At 40.9% G+C, this 23,992-nt stretch overlaps 1 protein-coding gene and 1 pseudogene across 1 annotated transcript in view; one reads left to right on the top strand and one right to left on the bottom strand.

The window, feature by feature from the left end:
* The window catches only part of COLEC12 (collectin subfamily member 12), a 176,442-nt gene that overhangs the window by 136,974 nt on the left and 15,476 nt on the right, over nt 1-23,992 (top strand). Inside the window, exons 4-8 of the mRNA XM_006920043.3 lie at nt 8,604-8,702; nt 9,584-10,630; nt 20,929-21,417; nt 22,365-22,501; nt 23,753-23,862. Of these exons, the coding sequence (XP_006920105.1) occupies nt 8,604-8,702; nt 9,584-10,630; nt 20,929-21,417; nt 22,365-22,501; nt 23,753-23,862 (1,882 nt within the window). The remainder of the gene's footprint in view (nt 1-8,603; nt 8,703-9,583; nt 10,631-20,928; nt 21,418-22,364; nt 22,502-23,752; nt 23,863-23,992) is intronic.
* LOC112469339 lies at nt 8,763-8,881 on the bottom strand (annotated as a pseudogene).

Genomic DNA, 23,992 nt, shown 5'->3' with positions numbered 1-23,992 from the left:
GTGTTGTTTATATAGCTCCGTAAAAATATTACTCTGTACAAGTTAAACACAGAGACGGCACCACTACCTCAACTATACTTTATGGGACGTTAGGCATTCTTTCAGTGTGTCTGGTTTAAGGTCACTGGAAGGTGTTCACCTGAAACCTCCAGACTCACAGACAAAGTGCCCCCCACCCCAAGCCCCATACCTGTTCCAGACACCTCAGGTAGAAGGTGTCATGATGCAGAATCATGAACTACGTAAACCCTTTTATAGGAAATATTCATGGAAGCCTTGCTGTCAAATACACGAGACAGACATCTAATCTAGCTTCAGTGTGATCTGCTGATTTTCAAAACTTTCACTCAGCAGCCACCTAAGCTGCCTTCCCTCAGAAGTGACAGATGAACAGTGGAGAATCCTACACATTTCCTTCTCCATACCTTGGCCCATGGACTTGGCCTGGGGAGAGGAAGATTTAATGTGAATTCTCAACTTGTAAGTCCTCCCACCTCTCCCAGTGTTTAGTGGTTTCCTGAGGAAACATAGTGTATTGGAATTAGAATGGGTTTTGAAGCCAGATGGTCCAAGATCAGTTATTGATTCTGCCATTTGTAATACAATTGTGTTTATTAAGTGTTTGCTAGCATGCCAGGCATCATGCTAAGTTCTTTGCATGGCTATGTAACTTGGGTATGGATCATACACTCTTAGGGTTTCCAATTTCTTATCTGTAAAATGGCAGTTATAATGCCAATTTTCAAGGTCATTAGGATGAGCAAAGATGATGTAATTCAACCACCTGTCCTGCAGTTGGTCCCAGCAGATAAGTGGCTATACCACTCTATTCCTTCCTTTTTCATAACTGTGTTTATACAGTTCTAGCCATCAGAATGGGAAAATATGTTTAAAATGCTCAGTGTAGTCCAGGACATATACATGGAAAATTATGTGTATCCTATAGTGTATGGACTGATGAATTTGAACAATGAAAATTTGGAAAATTACCAGGTCATTTTATCCATTTGTGATGAGTTAATCTCACCTAGGATTAACAGTGTAACTGATTAAGACAGGCTACTAAATCATGGCAAGGGCCGGACAGAGGTGGGAGAGGGAACCTACTGGGGAAAAAGAGGGTTTTTTATGTCCTGGGTAATTCACACTCTTCTCCTTTAGGTCATTACTCACTTCTCCATGACTTTTCCTAGCAAAGCCAGATAAAGGAATCAAACAACCACTTAATAAGTATTCTTAGAGATCAGTGCTGTGTGATACCGTGAAAGATAACATTTAGTACTGAAAGGGAGATGAGAAGGTTTTGACGAGCATACAACCATATGGCATTTTGTAATTTTTGCTCCTGCAAGGAAATAAGGTCTAGGATCTTTATGCCTTCAAAATTATACAGAAAGATCTGAAAGAGAGGGGATTTTTTCTTCTTTTTTGTTTTTGTTTGTTTTTAAAAAACAGACACTCCCTCTATTGTTATGACATTGAAAAGCCCTTCTCAGCTCTGGTTTGGTTTGCATGTGCTGGTCCATTTGCCTGGAACACCTTTTCTTTGCTCTCTACCTAAATCACTTCTTTCTCTTCACGTCTCACTTGTACACGTGTCCTGCAAGAAGCCCCGAAGGCTGAATTAGGTGCCCTCCTGTTTGATCCCAAAGCACCTTTTATTTGCTTTTAGCCCCTGCCACACTGTAACATTATAGCCTGTGGGCTTGTCTGTCTCACCACCTAAACAAACTATAAGTTCCATGGAGACAAAAGCCTATCTTTTATTTGTTATATCTCCCACTAGCACCTAGCCTCATGGTACTTAAATTTGCTGAATGAATTATTGAGAGGATGGGTGAATTGTAGATTTGAGCTGACTTCTGTAAAGGCAGTCAAGTCAGTCCATGTCCAGGGACCTCTAAGCTAATCTGCACTTAGGGGATTGCTGCAACTCAAAGTCCTGCCTAGAAACCCCAAATCCTGGAGATCGCTTGGCTTGCTCTGGGGATGTGATCTGACCAAGATGAAGGAGAGAAGAGATTGAAGCAAGATAAGTGAAGGCAGGATGACCGTCTTGCCCATCTTTTCCTTCCTTCAAGGCGCCCATCTCTCAGGCCTCTACTGAATGAAAATAAGATAATACAACATGCAGTTTGGGTTTCCAAACACAGCCTTAATGAACTAAAATGTTGATATTTTCCAGATGTGTTTTCTCTTATACAGTGAGCCCTCTTTCTTGCTGATAAGATGCTGGTGACCCCACATTATAAGAGGCAGAAAGATAAGCCTCACTTTTCACTTTACACATCTCCTTTTGAAGTCTAGAGAAACTCTCTCCATTAAAAAAGGAAAGAAAGAAAAATATTCAGTGAAAGATGTTTCTCTGAAGGGGAAGTTGAAAGAAATAAAACAGAAACTTCTTTATTTACTGGAGTCAGCAAAGGCAACTTCATACTGTTTTCTTCAAATCGTTCCTTACTTCTCCTTTTATGTCACTTATGTAGCTACAAGTTAGGATATGACTTAAGTTCCTTCTAGAGAGTCTGCTGAACAATTCAGAGGACTGCTGAGTCACCCAGATAGGTCTGTACAATGGCTGTGATCATGAGGCTCATCATCTGCTTTACAGAAAGTTACTTCTTGGACAGTTACAGCTTGTTTCATCTTGTGCCCTGGGCTTTTATCATCAGTCAATGGAGCTTCTAAGGCAGAAGCCATCTCCTTAGTTCAATGGGTCATGTTTCCCCCATAATATTCCCTGTACAGGGAAATCCTACTCAGTTGTCCTGCCCTGTACGCATTTATGGTAGTCTGAATCTTTCTCAATAAAAATCTCCTTTAACGTAACATTCCTAGTCATAGAATACTTACCTTCCTGTTAAGCTCTGCCAAAGTAGCAATGACAAAGTAGACTTTCAAAACGTGCATCAAATCATACTGCGTGGTTGTTATCGGAATCTAGGATTGCATTCCACAACCAGATCTTTGGTATTTTTGTAATGAAAACTGAAATAATATTCAAAGTAGAAATGTCTTTATTGCATTCCAGGGGAATGTAGTTGATATTACTGAGAAGTCTCAGCTACCAATGAGGTGGTGTGTTACCCCCTGAGTACCACAGTCCGTCTGGTACAGACACTCGTGAGCACCAGGCAGAATCTCTGTGTTCTGCTCTTGTTCCCTGTCCTCAAAGACTGAGCTATGAGCTATGTCTCTTATGTCCTCAGTGTCTAGCACTATGTCATGTACATGGCAGATGCTTAGTAAACATCTGAGAATGATGACTGTAAAGAGAATATGAAGAAGACATAATCCTTCCCCTCAAGGGATTTTTATTGGAGAAAACCATATTTAGGAAAAAGAAAGAGTAAATGAGAGGCAATGTGGACTTATGGAGAAAGCATGGATTGTAGAGTTAGATCTCCTGGCCTGGTATCCCACTTAGTCACTTATAAGCTATGTGATTCTGGGAAAGTTACTGAACATCTCTGAGCCTCAATTTCTTCATCTGTAAAATAAGAGTTGTAAGGATTAACTGCAGCTATGGTACAGTGCATCTTTCAAAGAGTAGGCACTCAATAAATAGAGGCTGTTATTATTGCTATTCAGATAACAGTTCAGTGGTAGGGTATCGAATCAAATCACCAGGGAAGGCTTAGCATGATGGGGTGATGACATTTACAGTGGACCTTAAAAGATGGGTGGAATCAAGGAAGGAACAAGTTGGTGGCCCAGACCAAGGAATTATACCAATGATAGAAAAGGTATTATTGTCAGATTATCCTAGAGAATTAGGCTTTGAGTACTTGAAGAGGGACAACTCTTCATGCATAACACCAAAAGTACTGATATTCTGAAGAAAAATATTCAGTCAAGAAACAATTTCTAGAAAAGGGGAGCCTGTGAAAAACCAGACTTGTAGTAACCCTTCTGTGTTTCATGTTTGTTTTCCTCTTATGAGAACAATCTACAAACTGAGGTCTATATGTATAGACTGGGAGTTTCTAGAGTAAGAGAAGATGGCTCTGCCATCCTTAGAATTTGTGCTAATAAGTTAACAGTAAAAACCAATGAAAATGCTGTGTACTATTACAGCAAATGTAGATTCTGGATCTCCATCAGCATAGTATTTTTATGAAGAAGCAAGCTGCCAGCTTTGCAACCCTACAGATTGCAACTTTATACCCAGATACTGCTTTAAACGCAGACACATGCCTCAGTGCATGGAACCAATTTATTAGTACTTGTGGGCAAATAGTTTCCTTGCTGCACCAAAGAGAAAATTAACAGGTTTGGTTTTTTTTTAATGAATATATTTATTCCTTTTATTCGATGCAAATCTGAATTATCTGTCCATGACTGTTCTGGTTTTTTGTTTGTTTGTTTGTTTGTTTGTTTGTTTTAACTAAAATGGAAGAAAAATTTGAGAGGGTAGAAAACGACTGCCTGTCAGCATATTTAGAGGTTTCTTTGGCTTCCAGGGAAAAAAGTCGGGACTTAAGATCTTGCATGTGGTTTGAGGGCAGACAAAAGCATATGTTTTGATTTCAGGATCAGAAATGAACCTAAACTTATAAACATGAACTATTTTATTTTTAAAAGTTTAGCTTTGCTAAAATGCAGATGAAATATTTTATTCTTCCAAGTTTCCAGGGATTAGGAGTATACATGCCCATCAAACAACTCTAAGGTGCAGATTATCATAACTATATCTCTCTGTTTCTATAGTCATTAAAAAACAACAATTATTCAACTAGATGCCATACTCGTTCCAGTGCTGAGGCTCCCCTGGGTTGGTTGGTTTGTAAGTTTGTTTGCTTGACCTCTAGCTCAACCAATTTCTCACAGGCTTCAGCAGTCAGCAGGCAGGTTCTCATTTATTTAAATAAACGGCATAATAAATAAGTTTGTGTTGAACACCTATAAGTGTCACACATTGAGCTAAGAGCTGGAAATAAAACTGCATACAAATTTCCCTGCCTTAAAGTATCTTATAGTAAACAAGCCATGACAACAGAGTGAAGTCCTGCAATAAAAATGGACAACCTGCCAAGAGAACTCTGTAAAATGTATTTCAGCAAAGAAATGTATTTCACCACAAGAAATGATGAACTGAGTCTTGAATAGTAGATAGGTCTTAGCTTGGTGAAGAGGCCAGGAAAGAACATTCTAAGTGGAAAGAAGAACACATGGTAAGGCTTGGGTGAGAAAGAGCATTTGGTACAGTGCACACACTTCATCATGGTTAGACTGTAGAAGCTTGAGGGAGAGCATGCCGTCCTTCTCCAGAGAAGGTGCTGGGAACTTCAGAGCTGGTTCACTTTAGGTCATTCAGACACATGGGACCGTACTTCTATTTCCTGACAGAAACCAGGAGAATCTTCTCACACAATCATGTGTGGGTGGAGCAATTAATGAATACAATAAACTGGACCCATTGGCTCACGATTAATGTACAAAACATATTAAGGCTTTAAAAAAATAAAGTCATTATTTAAAAAAGCTGTTGATAGCAAAAAAGGACAGTCAGACTTCATTCCAAGTTGCTGGAGGTTGGATCTCAGGGAGCCACTTTTGGAGAAATATACTCTTATTAGACATTTTAGAAAGATAAATGTGTACTCATAACCATAGAGAATTATCGCCTCCTGAGAATGAATTATAACAGAAGTTTTTATTTAACACTGTATCACTAACTTTCCCTATCATGTATAATTGAGAAAATGTTTTTTAAAAAGTCTTCTTTTTAAATTATTGTTTGGAAACCCACTTAGGCATCTTCTTGGGAACTGTTAAAGTACAGACTCATTTGTCACTAAGGAGAAGCAGATTTTCAGGCCTCGGTAGTGGAATGTATGACGGAGAATGGCAAACACTATTCTATGGAGACTTTGTGATTAGACTTGAGCTAGGCGTCCTTTGCCATGGGCTCTTCTGCTAGATAAGTGAGTCCCACCTGCCAGAAATAGTAGAGAGTATGATGAGTGATGAAATTTTGTAAACGATCACAGTGTTATGACTCCATCTTTGGAAACTAATACAGATGCTCCTCCATCGGTTACATACCAATAAATCCATCATAAGTCGAAAATGCATTTAATACACGTAATCTATCATAGCTTAGCCTAGCCTACCTTAAACATGCTCAGAACGTTTACATTACCCTACAGTTGGGCATAATCATCTAACCCAGTGAATATACTGTAGAGTATCAGTTGTTTATCCTTGTGATCGTATGGCTAACTGGGAGCTGTGGCTCACTGCCACTGCTCAGCATCACGAGAGAGTCTTGTACCACACATCACTAACCAGGAAAGATCAAAATTCAAAATTGAAGCACAGTTTCTACTGAATGGGTATCATTTTTGCACTATCGTAGAGTCGAAAAATCATTAAGTTGGGGAATATCTACATAGGAAAAAGTACAGATTGAGGACTTTCATTATACATAAAAATTTATAAATTAGTTCCAAACAAATTTTAAAACATCCAAGGCAATACTAAATCATGAGAAGAATTAAAAACATAATTCTCAAGTTTACAAAAAATTTGTGTAAACAAAATCTTGTAGTCTTAGTGACAGTAAACACAGCGACTCGAGCAGTGAGGAATTTGGACCAGGCGATCTTTTTAATATGAGCGAATCTATACTTCCCCTGTTTTGGTTAGGTTTAATTTCTGCAGGGACTTTTGATTCATCTTAGACAAAGCGGTAGACTCGTAGACCTACAGATTGTTATTAAAAGTTTCAATTTATTTAAAAATCATACGAATTAAAAAGTTTAATGTTGCCTCAGAGATCACGTCCCCTAATTTATTAGGATAACTGAAGCCCATAACACTAAAATGAGTACACCAAGGGAAGGAGGTAGAAAAGGAAGGATTTATCGATGGCTTGCTAGGTGCTAGAACCCTTACATTATGGCTTGCAGGACATTTGTCCTATCCAAAACATCCATAGAGACATTGGTCTACACTAAAAGGTCCATAAAATTTGGTCCAATGCAAAATGTCCATGGAGACATTTTATTCTAATAATCAATTAAGGCACAGACTCAGCTTCTGAATAGTGTAACTCGCCAGAGCATATGCAGAATCCTGCGTATAATAGATCTTCAGTACAGTTGAATGATCTCCAATTATGACTTCGTCATGGTGTATGATCCTTTTTATGCAATGTTGAATTTGGTTTACTAGTATTTTGCTGATGATTTTTTCATCTATATTCATCAGATATATTAACCCATAGTTTTTGTTTCTTATAGTGTCTTTTTCAAGCTTGAGTATTAGAGTTATGCTTGCCTCATAAAATGAGTTTGAAAGTGTTTTCTCCTCTTCAGTTTTTTGAAATTGTTTCAAAAAGATTGGCATTAATTCTTCTTTAAATGTTTGGTGGAATTTACCGGTGAAGCCATTTGATCTGGGCTTTTCTCTATTGGGAAGTTTTCGATTACTGATTCAGTTTCCATACTATAAGTCTATTCAGATTTTCTGTTTCTTCATGATTCAGTTTTAGTAGGTTGAATGTTTCCAATAATTTATACATTTCTTCTAGGTTATCCAATTTTTTGTTGTATTACTGTACATAGTTTTTGAAAATCTTTTTATTTCTGTGAAATCAGTTGTAATGACTTTTCTTCTATTTCTGATGTTGTTTATGAGTCTTTTCTCTTTTTTTCTTAGCTAAAGGTCTATTTTCTTGGTCTTTGCAGAAAACCCATTCTTTTTTTGGATTTCTAGCTATTGTTTATTTATGCTTTATTTCATTTATTTTAGCTCTAATCTGTGTTATTTCTTTTTTTCTTTTAACATTGAGCTTAGCTTGTCCTTTTTCTAGTACCTTGAGGTGCACAGTTAAGTTGTTTTCTTAAGGTCTTTCTTCCTTTTTAATATAGGCATTTATTACTATAAACTATCCCCTTACTGCTGCTTTTGCTACATCTCATGCATTTTGGTGTTTTGTTTTTGTTTCAAGACCTTTTCTAATTTTCCTTTTGATTTCTTCTTTGACCCAGTGGTGGTTGAAGACTGTGTTCTTGAACTTTCCCATGTTTGTGGATATTCATTTCCCTTCTGCTATTAATATCATTCCATTATTGTCAGAAAATACTTGGTATGTGCTATGGACTGAGTGTATCCTAAAATTCATATGTTGAAATACCCAATGAGATGGTATTAGGAACAGCAGCCTTTGGGAGGTGATGTAGTCATAAGGGTAGAGCCCTCATGGATGAGAGTAGTGTCTTTATAAAAGACCGTGTGAGCACAGAGTGAGAAGATGGCTATCTATGAGTCAAGAAATGGGCCCACACCAGACAGACACCAAAAGAGTAAATGCCTTGATCTTGAACTTCCAAGCCTCCAGAACTGTGAGAAATGTTTGTTGTTTAAACTAAAAACAACAACAACAAAAACCATTTACAAGTAAACTGCCAGTGGGTTTTGAGACAAATAACTCATTTTTTCTAAAAGAATGCTTTTCCCCACACAGTATTCGATTTCATTTATATTCTTTGTTTCGGTCTGTTTCCTTTATTCTATAATGAAATGATCTCTTGTTGAAACTGAAAAATAAAATTTCAGCAGATATGTATATTAATGCATTGATTTCCAAATCTTAGTTGTAGAGAAAATGGACAATGTTACAGGTGGCATGGAGACATCTCGCCAAACCTATGATGACAAGCTCACAGCAGTGGAAAGCGACCTGAAAAAATTAGGTAATCTGAATGGGAGTGAATCATCTACTTTGTATAAATGACCACAGTTTTTTTTTAATATACCTACAGCACCTGGTATTCCTAGGTGGTCTCCCATCCAAGTACTAACCAGGCCCAACCCTGTTTAGCTTCCAAGATCAGGCGGGATCAGGCATGTTCAGCACAGCATGGCCGTAGTGACCATGGCTTTTTAGAATATGTTGTTGTAAACACCCATTTACCCAAAAAGACATTAAATGTTTGTATTGTGTGTTGAATCTTTTCTGATGATTTAACTCAAGGACTTTTACATTTTTAAGTTAAGGCCCAATTTCGGAGTTGAATCTCCCCAAAAGAGAAACCACAGTTATGTGCCAAATAAAATCTGAATATCAGTCCTGATAAACACACACACATACACACACACACACACACACACACACAAATACTCTTTACTAAATACTCTTTTATAAAATTCTTAGTAAATTATTATTTAAATTATTTTAAACTGCATAGAAGAATTATAGAAATTAATTTTAAAAATAAAAGATTCCAGCCTATTTTATCCTTTGATTTTTGTTTTCATTTTTTTAAAAAGGAATTTGGGTGACTTTAACAAAAAACAAAGAGTTTATTCCTTTCTTTTCACCCTGCTCAGTGCTCTAGAATCAAGTAAATATCCCTTCCCAATTTGAGAAAAATGTTCATTCAGATTGGTCAGTCTTGGTACTCAGCACCCTTTCCAATTCCCCAGCATCCAGTTTTAAGAGATGTGGATTTTACTAGTGCAGAGCAGTCTGCATATACCACAAATTTTATATCTAAAATGTAGTGCATACCAGTTAAATCTCTTTGGGATCTTTAACCACACCAATCTAAGTAACAAATATATCTTATTTCAGGAGACCAAACTGGGAAGAAAGCTATAAGCACCAACTCTGAACTCTCTACCTTCAGATCAGACATTCTGGATCTTCGACAACAGCTTCGTGAGATTATGGAAAAGACCAGCAAGAACAAAGATACGCTGGAGAAGTTACAGGCAAGTGGGGATGCACTGGTGGACAGGCAAAGTCAACTGAAAGAAACTTTGGAGAATAACTCTTTCCTCATTACTACTGTAAACAAAACCCTCCAGGCGTATAATGGCTATGTCACAAATCTACAACAAGATACCAGTGTGCTGCAGGGCAATCTGCAGAGCCAAATGTATTCTCATAACGTGGTCATTATGAACCTCAACAATCTGAACTTGACCCAAGTGCAGCAGAGGAACCTCATCACCAACCTGCAGCGGTCTGTGGATGACACAAGCCAGGCTATCCAGCGAATCAAGAACGACTTCCAAAATCTACAGCAGGTTTTCCTTCAAGCCAAGAAGGACACTGATTGGCTGAAGGAGAAAGTTCAGAGCTTGCAGACGCTGGCTGCCAATAACACTGCCTTGGCCAAAGCCAACAACGATACCCTAGAGGATATGAACAGCCAGCTCAGCTCATTCACAGGTCAGATGGACAACATCACCACGGCCTCACAAGCCAACGAGCAGAACCTGAAAGACCTGCAGGATATACACAAGGATGCAGAGAACAGAACAGCCATCAAGTTCAGCCAGCTGGAGGAACGCTTCCAACTCTTTGAGACAGATATCGTGAACATCATTAGCAATATCAGTTACACAGCCCACCACCTGCGGACGCTGACCAGCAATCTGAATGAAGTCAGGACCACTTGCACAGATACCCTGACCAAACACACAGATGATCTGACCTCATTGAATAACACGTTGGCCAATATCCGTTTGGATTCTGTTTCTCTCAGGATGCAACAAGATATGATGAGGTCAAGGTTAGACACTGAAGTAGCCAACTTATCAGTGATTATGGAGGAAATGAAGCTGGTGGACTCCAAGCATGGTCAGCTCATCAAGAATTTTACAATACTACAAGGTGAGTGAAAATTCTGAATTTGTTTGTATTATCTATTGCTCTATGACAAATTACCCTAAAACTTGGCAATTTAAAACAGTGAACATTTATTATCTCATAGTTTCTGAAAGTCAGGAATTCAGGAGCAGCTTAGCTGAATGGTTCTAGCTCAGTATCTCTAATGAGGTTGCAGTCAAGATATTATATAGGGCTGTAGTCATCTGAAGCCTTAACTGGGACTGGAGGACCTGCTTCCAGGATGGTTCATTGACATGACTCTTGGCAGGGAGCCTTGGCTCCTCACCGTGTGAAATTGCTTGAGTGTCCTCACAACATGGCAGCTGGCTGCCTCCAGAGCCAGTGATCCAAGAGAAAGAACAAGAAAAAAGCCACAGTGCCTTTTTTAATCTAGCCTCAGAAGTCATATACCATCACTCCTACATTATTCTGTTTCTAGAAATGAGTGACTAAGCCCAACCCACACTCAAGGGGGTGGGGAATTAAGCTCCATGTCTTGAAAAGATGTGTAACTAAGAATTTGTGGACACTGTTTAAAGGCCCTTCATTCAATATTTGGTGAATGAAAGATGGGTTAATTTGGATTTCCTCAGTGCCTAGATATTTAGATGCCATTGTCAATTGGGCTCCTTTGGAAGCAAGATTTATTCTTTTAGGTTATGGAGTTACCACTAAGAGATTTCTATTTTCAAGTGTCATGAGCATGAATGGTTGGCCAACCCAAGAAAGATTTGAGAAGAGATTATTAAAAGGATAATTAGTCAGCTTTCAGGGAAGCAGCAATCATCAGAATGAGTTTTCTAAGAAGAAGGCAGGTGAATCTAACATTTCCTCACATTAAAAGTTATTAGATTGTTTAAATTAGTAGAATGAAAAATAACGTGTCTGGATTTCACTAAGGCTTTTGACAGTGACAGCCTTAACAAGATAGAGAAATAGATATATGGGTTTTTTGGTGGTATTAGTTTTTGTGCTGCATAGCAAATTACTACAAACTCAATAGCTTGTAACACCCATTTATTATCTCAGTTTCTGTGGGTTAGGCGTCTGGGCATGGCCTAGGTGGGTCCTTTGCTTAGGGTCTCACCAGGCTGCAGTCTCACAGAGGGGCTATGGTTACATCAGAGGCTTGAATGAGGAAAATATCCATTTCTCTATCTCCTTGAGACTGTAAGACTGAGGTTCCCATTTTCTTTGTAGCTGTCAGCCAGAAACCACTCTTAGCATCTAGAGGCCACCCACAGTCCCTTGCCATCTCAAAACACTGAAGCTTCTTCAAAGCCAGCAACAGAGTCTGTCTCCCTCCAGTCTGATAAGACAGAGTCTTATATAACATAACCTAGTCAAGGGAGTAACATCCCATCACCTTTTCTTTATTCTATTGGTTAGAAGCAAATCACAGGTTCCACACTCAAGGGGAAGGGATTATACAAGGGTATGAGTCATTGGGGATCGACCTGGGGTGTGTCTGCCACACAGGTTGAATGACTGAGTATAAATAGTGGTAGTTAATGAGCCCCCTGTGAGCCTGGAGGCAGGTCTGAGTGGTAGATGGCAGGGCCCTGGTCAACAGCTTTGTCAATGACTAGCACGAGGATATGAATGACCTGTGTGACGTGAAACTATATACTAATGTATGAGGTAATCATAATTCAAAATGATCTAGAGAGGCTGAAACAGTGAAACAATGCCAACAAAATGAAATAGATAGGGAATATATGTATAAAGTCCCATTTGTGAATGAAAAAGACCAAACACAAATGTTAATGGGTGGGCATGGCTTAGAGGAAGTATGCATAAAAAGCATGGAGGTTTTAGTTGACAGTGAGCAACTAAATGTGTCTACCAAGGAAGCTAATGTGATCTTTGACTATATTAATAAAAATGTAATACCCAGAACGAGGGAGGTGAAATTTCAGTATGGCAAGACGACTCCAGAAACCATGTGCTGTGAGGAAGGATTGAATGACTTGAGAACTTAGAGGAGAGACTGCTTAGTGGAGAACAAGGCAACTGTCTACAACTCTTTAAAAGGCTATCATGGCAGTGAATACACAATGCAATACACACACACAAACACACACACACACACACACACACATACACACATACACACATACATACATACCTTACTGCTAAATTATATACCTGAAACTTACTGGATTTCATTAACCAATGTCACCATAATAAAAAAAATAAATTAAAAAAAAAGGCTACATGTGGAAGAGATTTTAAATAACATCTGAGGAGCTTCAGAGGATAAAACAAAAACTAGTATATTCATTAAATATAAATTTTAATTTTGTATGATCTTACAAAAATTGGTGTTGCCTGAAAATATAATGGCTTCCCTGAACAATAGGGGTGCCCAAACTCTAGAGGGGCTGGACAGCTCCAAGTCAGAGATATCGGTACAAGTCATACTCTGAATAAGGGATGGGCTTTCAAATGATGAAAAAGTCCTTCCCTGTTCGATCTTTTTCCTATTTTTTCTCAGCCTAAATTCAGAATGAGGGCAGATCTGCAACCTCATAAAATAAGTTTCCTAAGTGTCTCTTGGAATAATAATACCTTAGATAATCCTATCATGATATTTAGGAGAGTTTCTAGCTATGAATTTCATAGTTTTATTATCCTATTGGTTTAATTGTTAATGTCTCTTATAAAAGGAAACTTTTGACATATTTAGTTTACATATAGCATAGCTTATCAACTAAAGATGTGTATGAAAAGCTCATGGTTGAAGATTCAGATCCTGGCTTTAAATTAGTTAACGTTTTCATTGTTCTGATTATTTTTATCAACTAACATGGAGTGTGAGTACTGAATGCTTTTCACAAACCATCCCAGTGGATCCTGACCACTGCTCTATAAGGCAAGTACTTATAAAACCATCACCAGTTTATAGATGAGGAAACTAAGGCTTAGAGAGGTTCAAAGAACTTGCTGAAACTTAAGAAATGATAGGTAGCTAAACAGGATCTGAGCCCGGACTGTGATGCCAAAGCCCATGCTGCTGACCCCGTTGATACTCCCTGGAAGTGCAAACCCCTCCTCCTTGCTCCCAGCTGCCCCTGCGGACGTCTGTGAGGTAGGGAGTTGGGATTTCATTCTAAGTGTGAGGAAGAGGTTTTAAGTAAGGTGACATGACCTGATTCATATTTTTAAAAGGATGTTGAGGGGCTGGGGAGAAAGTACATTATAGTGCAGTGAGTATGGAGGCAGGGGTCCAGTGAGAAGCTATGGACCAATTGTGGGTGACTTAGAATGGGATGGTAGAAGTGGAGAGGAAAGAAGTGAGTCTCATTCAGGCAGAGTCTTGGAGGCAGACTCAAGGGCAGCCTGCCCTTCCCCAGACAACAGGGCCCGGCTGTGGAAGGCTCTGACCAGCCTCCTCTGGCCATGTCCTGCCGAGCAAAGGAATCCACAGGCTCAAAGGAATGTGAGTACTGAGAGCCCATGACAACCCATTCTTGACCCTATTTGGTGCCCAGGACCCTAGAATTTCCTATCCAGTGTCCCAAGCCCAAAGGAACAGCCAAGAGGCACTTTTGTGTCGTAGAGGTGGAGGTGAGGTGGACAGAAACTGAATATAGGGTCAAGGGCTGGTTTGTATGGCTGGACAAGGCTGGATTGGCTGTAGGGACTGAGAGAAAGAGAGAACAGGCTGCCTCTGGAGGTGGATGGTGGTACAGACCAGGGAGGTGCAAAAAAAGGAGGCCCATTCAAGCACATTAAGTGAGAGATGTCTATTAGAATGAGGTTTCTGACTAAATGTTCTGAAATGCCTCAGAGCTTGGTTTCTAAATATTCTCTTTTTCACATATGCTTTCCCATATTACATTTATTCTTGGTCTTATCATTACCTGCACTTTCTGTGAGTTGACCTGAGTACTTCTCAAGCCAACCAAGCTACCTGCTTTCAACTCAAGCTGTTCAACTTCCTCCAGAACAGAAATGCCCAATAGGTATTTCAAGAGAAAGAGACTGGAGAAGGAACTGTTTCTGAAGGAACTGTTTCTCTTCCACACTTCATCTCGAGGGCCTTTCCTTTTTCTCTCTAAGCAGATCTTGTCCCTGGGGATGAGGAAAGAATGGGATCAAGCAGGATGGAGCAGGATTAGATTAACATTGGCTTATGTTGGGTTTGCCTCTGCAAGATTCAGAATACTCTGATACTTTCTGGAAATTCTTGGTGACTTGCACTTATAGAACCCTAATGCTTACAGTACAGTTCAGGCATATGAGATGTTTGCCTTGTTAAGAAGTGAAAGCTGAAGCTGACCAATCGCACTGAAGCAAATGATAATGTGAAAATAAATATTAAATCATGTATTATATCCCAACAACAATTATCTCTACATCTGTAAATCAGAAACCTTGTTAAAAAAAAAAAAGCCTTACCTTTTTTTGTTCCAAATAATGTAAAGGCTTTTATACTGATTATGTATACAGAGGACTTGATCCCTCATGCACACTCTTAGGTGGGAAGTTCACCTCACGTTTTGAGCTATTCCTCTGCAAGGTGTGCAGAGTGTAAGTTGCATCCTCCAAATGCAGTCATTCTGAGAGAGGCATGAGATTTGGTGGGTGAGAACAGGAGAGCTCTGGAATTGGATAGACTTGGATCTGGGTACCAAGTTCCTCCTCCTCTCTGTGCCTCTATCCCCATCTGCGCCTACCTGTTAGAGTTATGAGGAATTAATAAGATAATGTACATAAAGCACTTAGTACAGTGCCTGGTAGGGAGTTAGGTAATATTCATATCCGAATTCAGTTCCTATCAAGATTTCCCTTTTGCTCTAGCTCCAGCCAATACATCACAGTGGAAAACAACAGTTTCATGTGTACAAGAAATAAAATTGTACTGACAGGGTTAAGACTGATTTGGGTCCCAAAGTACTTCTGCTGGCTTTCTGGTGCCCAGCCTTGAAAAGGAATCTATCTCAGGTGCTGCCAACAGGTAGCTTTCAATCATTTTTTCATCTACGCTTACTGAGTGTCTGCAGTATACCAGTCACAGTGCTGAGCTTTCATTGTCACATCTCTTTAAGGTGAGAATTACCAGCACTCTCCATTGCAGGAGAAGGAACTGAGGCACAGAGACCCTGAGTAACTTATCCAAGGTCAAGCAGCTAGTAAATGGCAGACAGTGCTAAACTCAAGTCAGTCTAGATCCCAAACCCATGCAAATGGCACCCTACTGCCCTGTCGTGGCTCACGAGAAGAGATGTCACGTTCAGGAAGGTTGAAATGTGAGAGAGTTTATGTTCAGGACAGCAATTGGTTAAGGCATCAGTAAGGGATTGCCATTTGAGCTGGACCTTGAGAGATGCAAAGGAAGGATGAAAAGACAGGTAATAAAGCAGGACGGGGACAAAGCAAAGAGGATCAGCCAGGAAGCCTCAGTTCTTCTCATTGTTGGCCTCACCCACTCTTGATACATGTCCTCAAACAAGACTGCTGTGTGGGGATCCTAGAGAGCAGGCATTCTCAAGGCATGGAAGCAGACTCTGGCCAGTTGGTGAGAAACAATGGTTTAAGTATACCTTACTCTTATGATAAAGAGCTTCCATGGCTTTCTAGAAGCCTCTTAAACATGAGGTTGAGAATCAAATTATTCTTCGAAAGGATTTCTCTATAATATCTATTAAATGTACCTTTAATTTGTACCTTCCTTTTCTCCTTAGTAAAGCAGAATGATGTTTTCATATTGTAGGTGTTTAATAAATGTTTGATTAATTATATTAAAAGTAGATTTTTAAATGAGAAGAAAAATATATCAGATTATATTACTATTTTTCTCTGTTCTTCCAACCTTACAACTCATGGTTCTAAAATCAAGTCTCCACAATTTCGAATGACAGTAAGAGTTAAAGTGGTTTCTCTACTTCCCGTTAAGCACCAGCAGTTTTGTTGGAAAACAAATTGGAAACTTATCTCAGGTGTAGGACATGGGGCTGGGCCCTTCTCAAGGCCTGCAGTTTGGTTGCCAAAGCAGAAACAGCACAGTTATTTAAAGTCTTCCGTCCTCTTTGAACTGCTTGTTTAGAGGAATCGGGTGTTCAAGGCTCCCAGCTCTGGAGTCTGGGGAACACGAGGAGGTTTTGCTGGTAGTACATACATAGGCTGCTCGGAGTTCATATTTGGGCATTTCTGGAGCTTATGATTGCTTTACCAGCAACACGGATATCCTAGCTTTTCAGATCCCGAGCCAGGGAGCCACCCACTTGGCCATGAAAGCAAATTTCAAATGCACTTCTGTATGGGACATCACATATGCCTCCACATGTAGCATAACCATTCTCTGAACTCTGGACTCAAGTTGTTACTGCACAAGTTCATATATATTCCCATCATTTATCTCAGTGTTTTCAATTTTAAGACACTAAGGGTGGCTTTCATTTTATTTCATTTTATTTTTACTTCAACAGCCACCCAATAAAAGAGTCAAGTAAGACCTAAAAGCCTGGAATTATCCAGATGCTAATAAAGCGATACTAGCATCCTAGGTCCTAGAGAAAGATATACCCCTAGCATTGATAATCTACTTTTTATGGAGATCTAGTGCTGACTTTAACTAGTTTTAACTCTTTTTCTCAGTAATTTTGAAAAGAAATAAATATCAAATTTTTAAGTTTTAATGAGCAAAGTATTGTCTTAATGAGTAAAGTATATAAATGATTGAATTCCCTTATGTATGGGACACCTAGAGTACATTTTCACATATAGCCCAACATCTGAAGGCAGAGTGCGGGCTTCTTGCCCTAGCTGTGATCCATAGCTGCCCCAGCCTTTTTCCCAAGGCTGGGGCAGCTATGGATGAAGACATCAATAACCATGTGAATGCCAGGAGTTTATCCACAGCCATAAATATTAAACTTTATTTTAGATAACCTTTTTGTGATAACCTATAGTGCTTCATATGAAATTTCAGTTTGTATGCTGAACCAGCTGAGAAATGCATCACAAGAATGATTTTAGACCTTTAGACCTTGCATCTTCTCCCAGTATCTTGTCCCTTCTCCGAGATCTGGGAATGAACATCTGCTGGTATTTTGTGCTGACTGGGATCCATGTTTTATGCTGTTCTTAAACCAAGCTACAGCTTCTATGTAGAGCAAAGGGAGACATTCAAGAAGCACTTAACGTTCAGAGGGAAATAGCTGAACACCATAAACTACCCTTCCCCAGAAACAAAGATTAATGAAAATCTGTCACACCAGGTGAGGGAGGTCTTAGTTTCAAGTCAGGAGAGGAAAAGAGAGTTGTGTGTCTTTGGAATTTGTCAGAAACCATAGGAAAGTGTTCTGGAAGAAATACAGCTCTCTGCCACATCTGTCTGTCAAATCAGGGAGACAAGCCCCTGAACAGTCACGATTTCATAGGCATAGGTAAACTCATTTCCCACAACTTACAAGTACAACACCAATCCCAGATGTGAGCGATTGAGAAACACTGATTATTGGCAAGATTCATACATTAAGGATAAAAAACTTCTAAAGTACTTGAGTTTGCCCACAGAACTTTTCCATTATTTGGATTTCTTAAGACTAAATATAGAACATGAAACACAAATAGTTCAGAAGTTACTTATTTTTGTTGTTATTCCAAATAAATTAGAAGTTTTGTTTTGTTTTGGCCTATTTTCAGTATTGTTTCACTGTTGCTACATCCATTATAAGGAAACACATGCCACCTTCCCCACTATTAATCTCTAGGACACTATTTCTCAACTACACAAAGGAACTAAGTTAGTTTTTTAAAGGAAAAAAATTTGGCAATGAAAACTCACCTTCCTAATCTTTGCTAAATAGCGTAGGCTATTTTATAAGCCTTCTCAGGTTAAACAGGATAAAACTCAGATCACTGATGAGAAGGCCACTGGGTCAATTTTCACGTGTGTGTAGAGTCAGAAAAGAAAGATCTCCCCGTGGTCATTCCATAGTGGCAGCCAGGATCAAACTGGTATGCAGATCCAGTGAAGCTGTACTTCTTAGAATAAGGCGAAGGGTACCAGATCACCGTTCCCCCAAAATTTCTCCCTTCTGGTCTCTCTTGGGGCCCAAAATATTGACATTAGCACACTAGGCCTTTTGACCTATGATGCACATTGATTTGATAAATACTCACTGAATAACAACTATGCATCAGACACTGCTAGCTGCTAGACGGGGAAGTGTCCTCGAAGAACAAATAAGAACTAAAAGATTAGAGAAGAAGGAAGAACTTCCATCTGTAGTGACCTGAGGGGATGACATGGTGGCAAACAGGGATTTTCCAGATAAATATAGGCAGAGGAAAGTCTGAGAAAAGAGATTTGTGAAAGTCCATGGAAGGATGGAATAAATAATGAGACCAGGTCATGAAAGCCTTAATATCAGATGATAAATTAAAGGCTGAATATTCTGGAGCAAGTAGAGATCAGAGTTGTGTATAAGGAAGACAAATGTGGGGAAAATGCAGAATGGAACGAATGGACAGGAATTAGAGGTAAGAAGAGCAGTTAAGAGGTTACCATAAAAATCTACCAGAAAGACGGGAGGGATGGAGGGCGGGAGAACACCCAGCTAGGGTCGTGACAAGTAACAGAAAGGAAGAGACGGTTGTGATGATATGGTGGGATAAAGAATGATAGAAGGAGGTCTTAAACAGCAAAGAGACCATACAATCAGTTTTAGACATGCCAAGCTGGAAGTGCTGGCAGAACACCCCAAAGAAAATGGACCATCTGACTGTCAGATAGAAATAAGAACCCAGAGCCCAGAATAGCTGATAACAAGGTGGAGCCAAAAGGAGAAGCCAATGAGTCAGGTTCAAGGAGAGGGTGCTTCATCCTGAAGTCTCCTAAAGTCTCCCACTTCTGAAACAAAAAAAATCCTAGAAGGAACTCATTGAAGCTAGTGCTAGCCATTAGCATAAACTCTTAACAGCTCTGCAGAGGGTCTAGGCAGTAACTCCTTGAGTGACATAGCCTTAAAGAAAGAAAGCTGAGTCCAAGCCTAGATACCTGCTAAGGGAAAGCAGGATGAGTGGGTGGACCAGGGTGTATGGATAGCATGAGGATACAGTGATGTCCTAGGGCACATCAGGGTCTAGGGTGGATACAGTCAGAGCCTAGGGTGGGAGTGAGGCAGAGAAATCCCCCTACAGAGGTGGGAAGAGCTGCTCCACAGTTCTGTTCCCAGCCCAGCTGGTTGGGGGATGGACCTGTATGTCCTCAAATGTGCTATGGGAATACATCATAGACAAAGATCAGGTACCTTGAAAGCACCTTGAAAACTGTCGCTCACTATACAGATCCTAGTTGTGGTTTATTTGTGTGATGTGCCCTGTAAGCCCTGAGAACTTAAAGAAAACAGGCAGTCCTATGTTCTGTGAGCTGCTTTATAGGAAGAGAAGGGATGAGCAGGTACTTTCCTCCCTATCCTCCCTACCCCTGTCTTTTTTAAGGAGAACTGTTTTTTCCTTCCTTTAGTGGAAAATGGTGTCTTTTTTTCCTTCCCTGCCAATCTGATTGTCCACCTATTTTTCCCTATAGCCCACTTTCCCTATTTGCATTATTAGACCAACTAGAAAAAAACAAAACTGATCCTCCCCAGCCCTAGGCCGGAGAGCACTTTTGCGCAAAGACCTTCTGTACCTCTGAGCTGGTCCACAATGAGCAAGACCCCCACAGTGCCGGTGGAGGGGACAGGAGCACCAGATGGGATGTGACAGAGAAGAAGAGGCCTCTCTGGTGTGGTGAGGGAACAGGACAATGCCTCTCAACGCTTGATAGCATTTGTGGTGTTGTTGTTGTTGTTGTTTTGTCTAATTCAATTCTTTATCCCATAACACCTTACACAGTGCTTGTGATATAACAGGTCTTTAATAACTATTCGTCAAATCAGTGAAAAAGAAAGAGGAAATAAGTAGGAGGGAATCCTGAACCTAACCTGCAGTTTTCTGCTAGTGACAGATGATCCCAGTTGACTAAGAGAACCCAATTTAATGGTGTGAGTCACCAGTACCAGCATGAAGTTGTCCTTTCCCCTGAAACATCAGTGGACACTAGAAAGTTGTGTGCCATGAAGACCTTTTCAAAGTGCTTAGAGTGAGAAGGGTGAGCTTAGTAAAGAAACCTTTTGTTAAAAAGAAAAATACCATCAAACACTGGTGCCGTAAACAGTAAACACTCCATGTATGTATTTTGTATGTCTAGATTTTTTTTAAATTGGAGATTTTATAAGAAGATGAATTCTTCACTATCACAATGGATTTCATCTTTATGCCATTTATATATATGTTTTATGTTTTAGGTCCTCCTGGCCCTAGGGGTCCAAAAGGTGACAGAGGACAGCAGGGCCCCCCTGGTCCCACTGGCAACAAAGGACAGAAAGGAGAGAAGGGGGAGCCTGGTCCACCCGGCCCTGCTGGTGAGAGGGGCCCAATAGGGCCAGTCGGTCCCCCTGGAGAGCGTGGCAGCAAAGGCTCCAAAGGCTCACAGGGCCCCAAAGGCTCCCGTGGGTCCCCGGGGAAGCCTGGCCCTCAGGGACCCAATGGGGACCCAGGCCCACCAGGCCCACCAGGCAAGGATGGACTCCCCGGCCCCCAGGGCCCTCCTGGCTTCCAGGGACTGCAAGGCACTGTTGGGGAGCCCGGGGTGCCTGGACCACGGGGGCTGCCAGGCTTGCCTGGGGTACCAGGCATGCCAGGCCCCAAGGGTCCCCCTGGCCCCCCAGGCCCATCGGGAGCAGCAGTACCCCTGGCCCTGCAGAATGAGCCAACCACAGCACCAGAGGCCAATGGTAAGTCTGATCTCTCCCTCCCTTGCACCAGGGGACAGGGGAGGTGTATGTGCTGATGGTCCAGCCCCCAGTGTACAGCCCCAGGCTCCTCCCACACCTATTATATTTGGCAGTAAAGACATCATGTGGGGGCAGGTACAAGGCCCCTCTTGCTCTCAGGCCATGTCACTCAGGCACGTTTCTCTAAACATGGTCAGGTTCTCTAGCACTTGTTTATTTAGCTGAGTCAGGCCCTCGGGGACAAATGTGCCCCCAGACATTTCCTTCAAGAAAGTCCAAAGCTAGCCACCCCCGACCTGTCTTGCCCTCACTTTATGCCCTTACTGAGGTTAGGCCTCCCTCAGTTAACATGCAGGTGAGATTTTGTTCCTGAAGGTCAGATTTCATTTCTTTCTGAGAAGGTATTATGGTGACTTCCAGTCCTTTTATAATTAAACCTTTGGTAAAACCAAAGGTTTGCAACCAAGCCTATTTCTCTCTTTGACCCACACCCGGTTCCATTTGATTTCCTTCAGTACGATTCGGGTCATTTTTGCTGTTCTGTGAGCCCAATATGGTTGTGGGTTTCCCCATCTAGTCCGTAGGTTCCATGTGATTCCAGACTGATGTTGCACATCTGTGCGCTGCCTTTGGTTGTCGTTTCTGTTGTTTCTGTCATTGTAAAGACTAATCCAGACACAGGAACAAAGACCCAGTGCAGCTATTTTCCAGATTATGTAGTTTTCACTACTATGTACTCTGCAGTCCACGTCCTGGTACTGGTCTTTGCCCCCAGCATGTCCGTGAACGTCAGTCGTGGGCTCTGCACACGGGTATTGGGGCCGCTCCTGGCCTGCAAGGGAAGCAGGGCCATAGCTGTGGCCTCTTAAAAACAGCTGAGGAAAAGCATAGTGCTTTTCGTGTTTTGTTTTACTTTTGATCAATATTATAAACCTTTGCATTCCTAGGCTGCCCGCCTCACTGGAAGAACTTCACAGACAAATGCTACTATTTTTCGGTTAAGAAAGAAATTTTTGAGGATGCAAAACTTTTCTGTGAAGACAAGTCTTCACATCTCGTTTTCATAAACACGAGAGAAGAACAGGTATGTCTGCAGCATACTTAGAGTTGGGGAAAACTATAATTTAAGGATAGTTTACATCTGGAAATTGCATGCTTACTGGGGAGTCAAAGACATCAAGAATTCATGGTCACATAAACACAGAAAGCTACATTTTGGAGATCTGGGCTTTATACAGAGACAAGCATTCCTGGCATGGGAATTATGTCCTCTTGCTTCCACTTGGAAGATATTCCCTGGAGAGGTGTGGCTCCTCCCAGTGGCTGTCAAGAGAGCAGTAACTTGGAAGCTGCAGGCTGGCACCAGGCACCTGCAGAGAGAAGTAAAGAGGCATGAGTGGAGTGCCTCTGCAGGGGTGGGGTGGGAGATCAGACATGTGGCCTCAGCAGAGTCAGGAAGAGCAGAGGCGGCCATGGGGACAGCCCATACACAATAACAATGGTGACCACTCACTAGGCACTTCCTGTGTGCCAGGCACCTTATGAGGCATTTTCTCCATTAAACCTCACAACAACCCTAGAACCAATGGGTATTATTATCCCTGTTTTACTAATTAAGAAAACTGAGGCCCTGGAAGGTTTTAATGATTTATTCACGGGACAGCAAGTAAATGCAGAGCTGAGGCTGAAAATGAAGTCCATCTAGCAACAATGCCAGTGCTCTTTATTTGGTGCCACACTGTTCCAGTGGCCTCCTTCCTTCTCCCTAAGTATCTCCAGCACAATCCTAAAAACACAGTCCTAAAAACAGATGCTTCCCACAACTGACTGGGAATGAGCGTACAATCAGGTAGGTACCTGCACTTTAGAATACACAGAGCTGTGTCCAACCCAGCTCAGCCACTTATCATCTTTATTACATAGGTTGTCGTAAGGCTTAAGGACGCTACACGTAACACACTGGCCATGGCACCTGGTCCAGAGGAAGAGCTCAGTTATGCCATGGCTGTTACTATCATTAGAACATGGGGAGGACAGGTTATAGGAGGGGATGGAGCCTAGTGGAGTTCATTGAGTGGTCTGGGTAATTTCAAGGAGGTAGAGCATCATTGAAATATCACTTGTAAGTTTGTAAGAGGAAAAAATGTCAAAGCCCCCAAAACAGTACAAAAGAAAAGAAGTACATAAAAAAAGAACACAGCAATAGCAGTGTACATGTTCTGACAAATATCCTCTTTTAATTTGTCCTGTTTTTTTAAATGCGGGGTCAGTGGGGAAGCCCACCAGACATCTGTTCCAAGAAATAATAATGCACCGTCTGTGGTTTATTTTCCAGCAATGGATAAAAAAGCAGATGGTAGGGAGAGATAGCCACTGGATTGGCCTGACGGACTTGGAGCATGAAAGCGAATGGAAGTGGCTGGATGGGACATCTCCAGAGTATAAGTTAGTACTCAGAAACCTCCAGACTCTTGCTGTTCTGTTTTTCACCTCTTGCCTGACTCCCTACAGTTTCTTCCTTAACGACCTTATGTCCTAGACACGCCTCACACTGAGGTTCCTGGTCAGTTGTATC

The sequence above is a fragment of the Pteropus alecto genome, unplaced genomic scaffold (genome assembly GCF_000325575.1).
Source record: "Pteropus alecto unplaced genomic scaffold, ASM32557v1 scaffold146, whole genome shotgun sequence".
Classification (NCBI taxonomy): domain Eukaryota; kingdom Metazoa; phylum Chordata; class Mammalia; order Chiroptera; family Pteropodidae; genus Pteropus; species Pteropus alecto.
The sequence above is the reverse complement of the archived record's forward strand: the minus strand, read 5'-3'. Positions and strand labels throughout refer to the sequence as shown.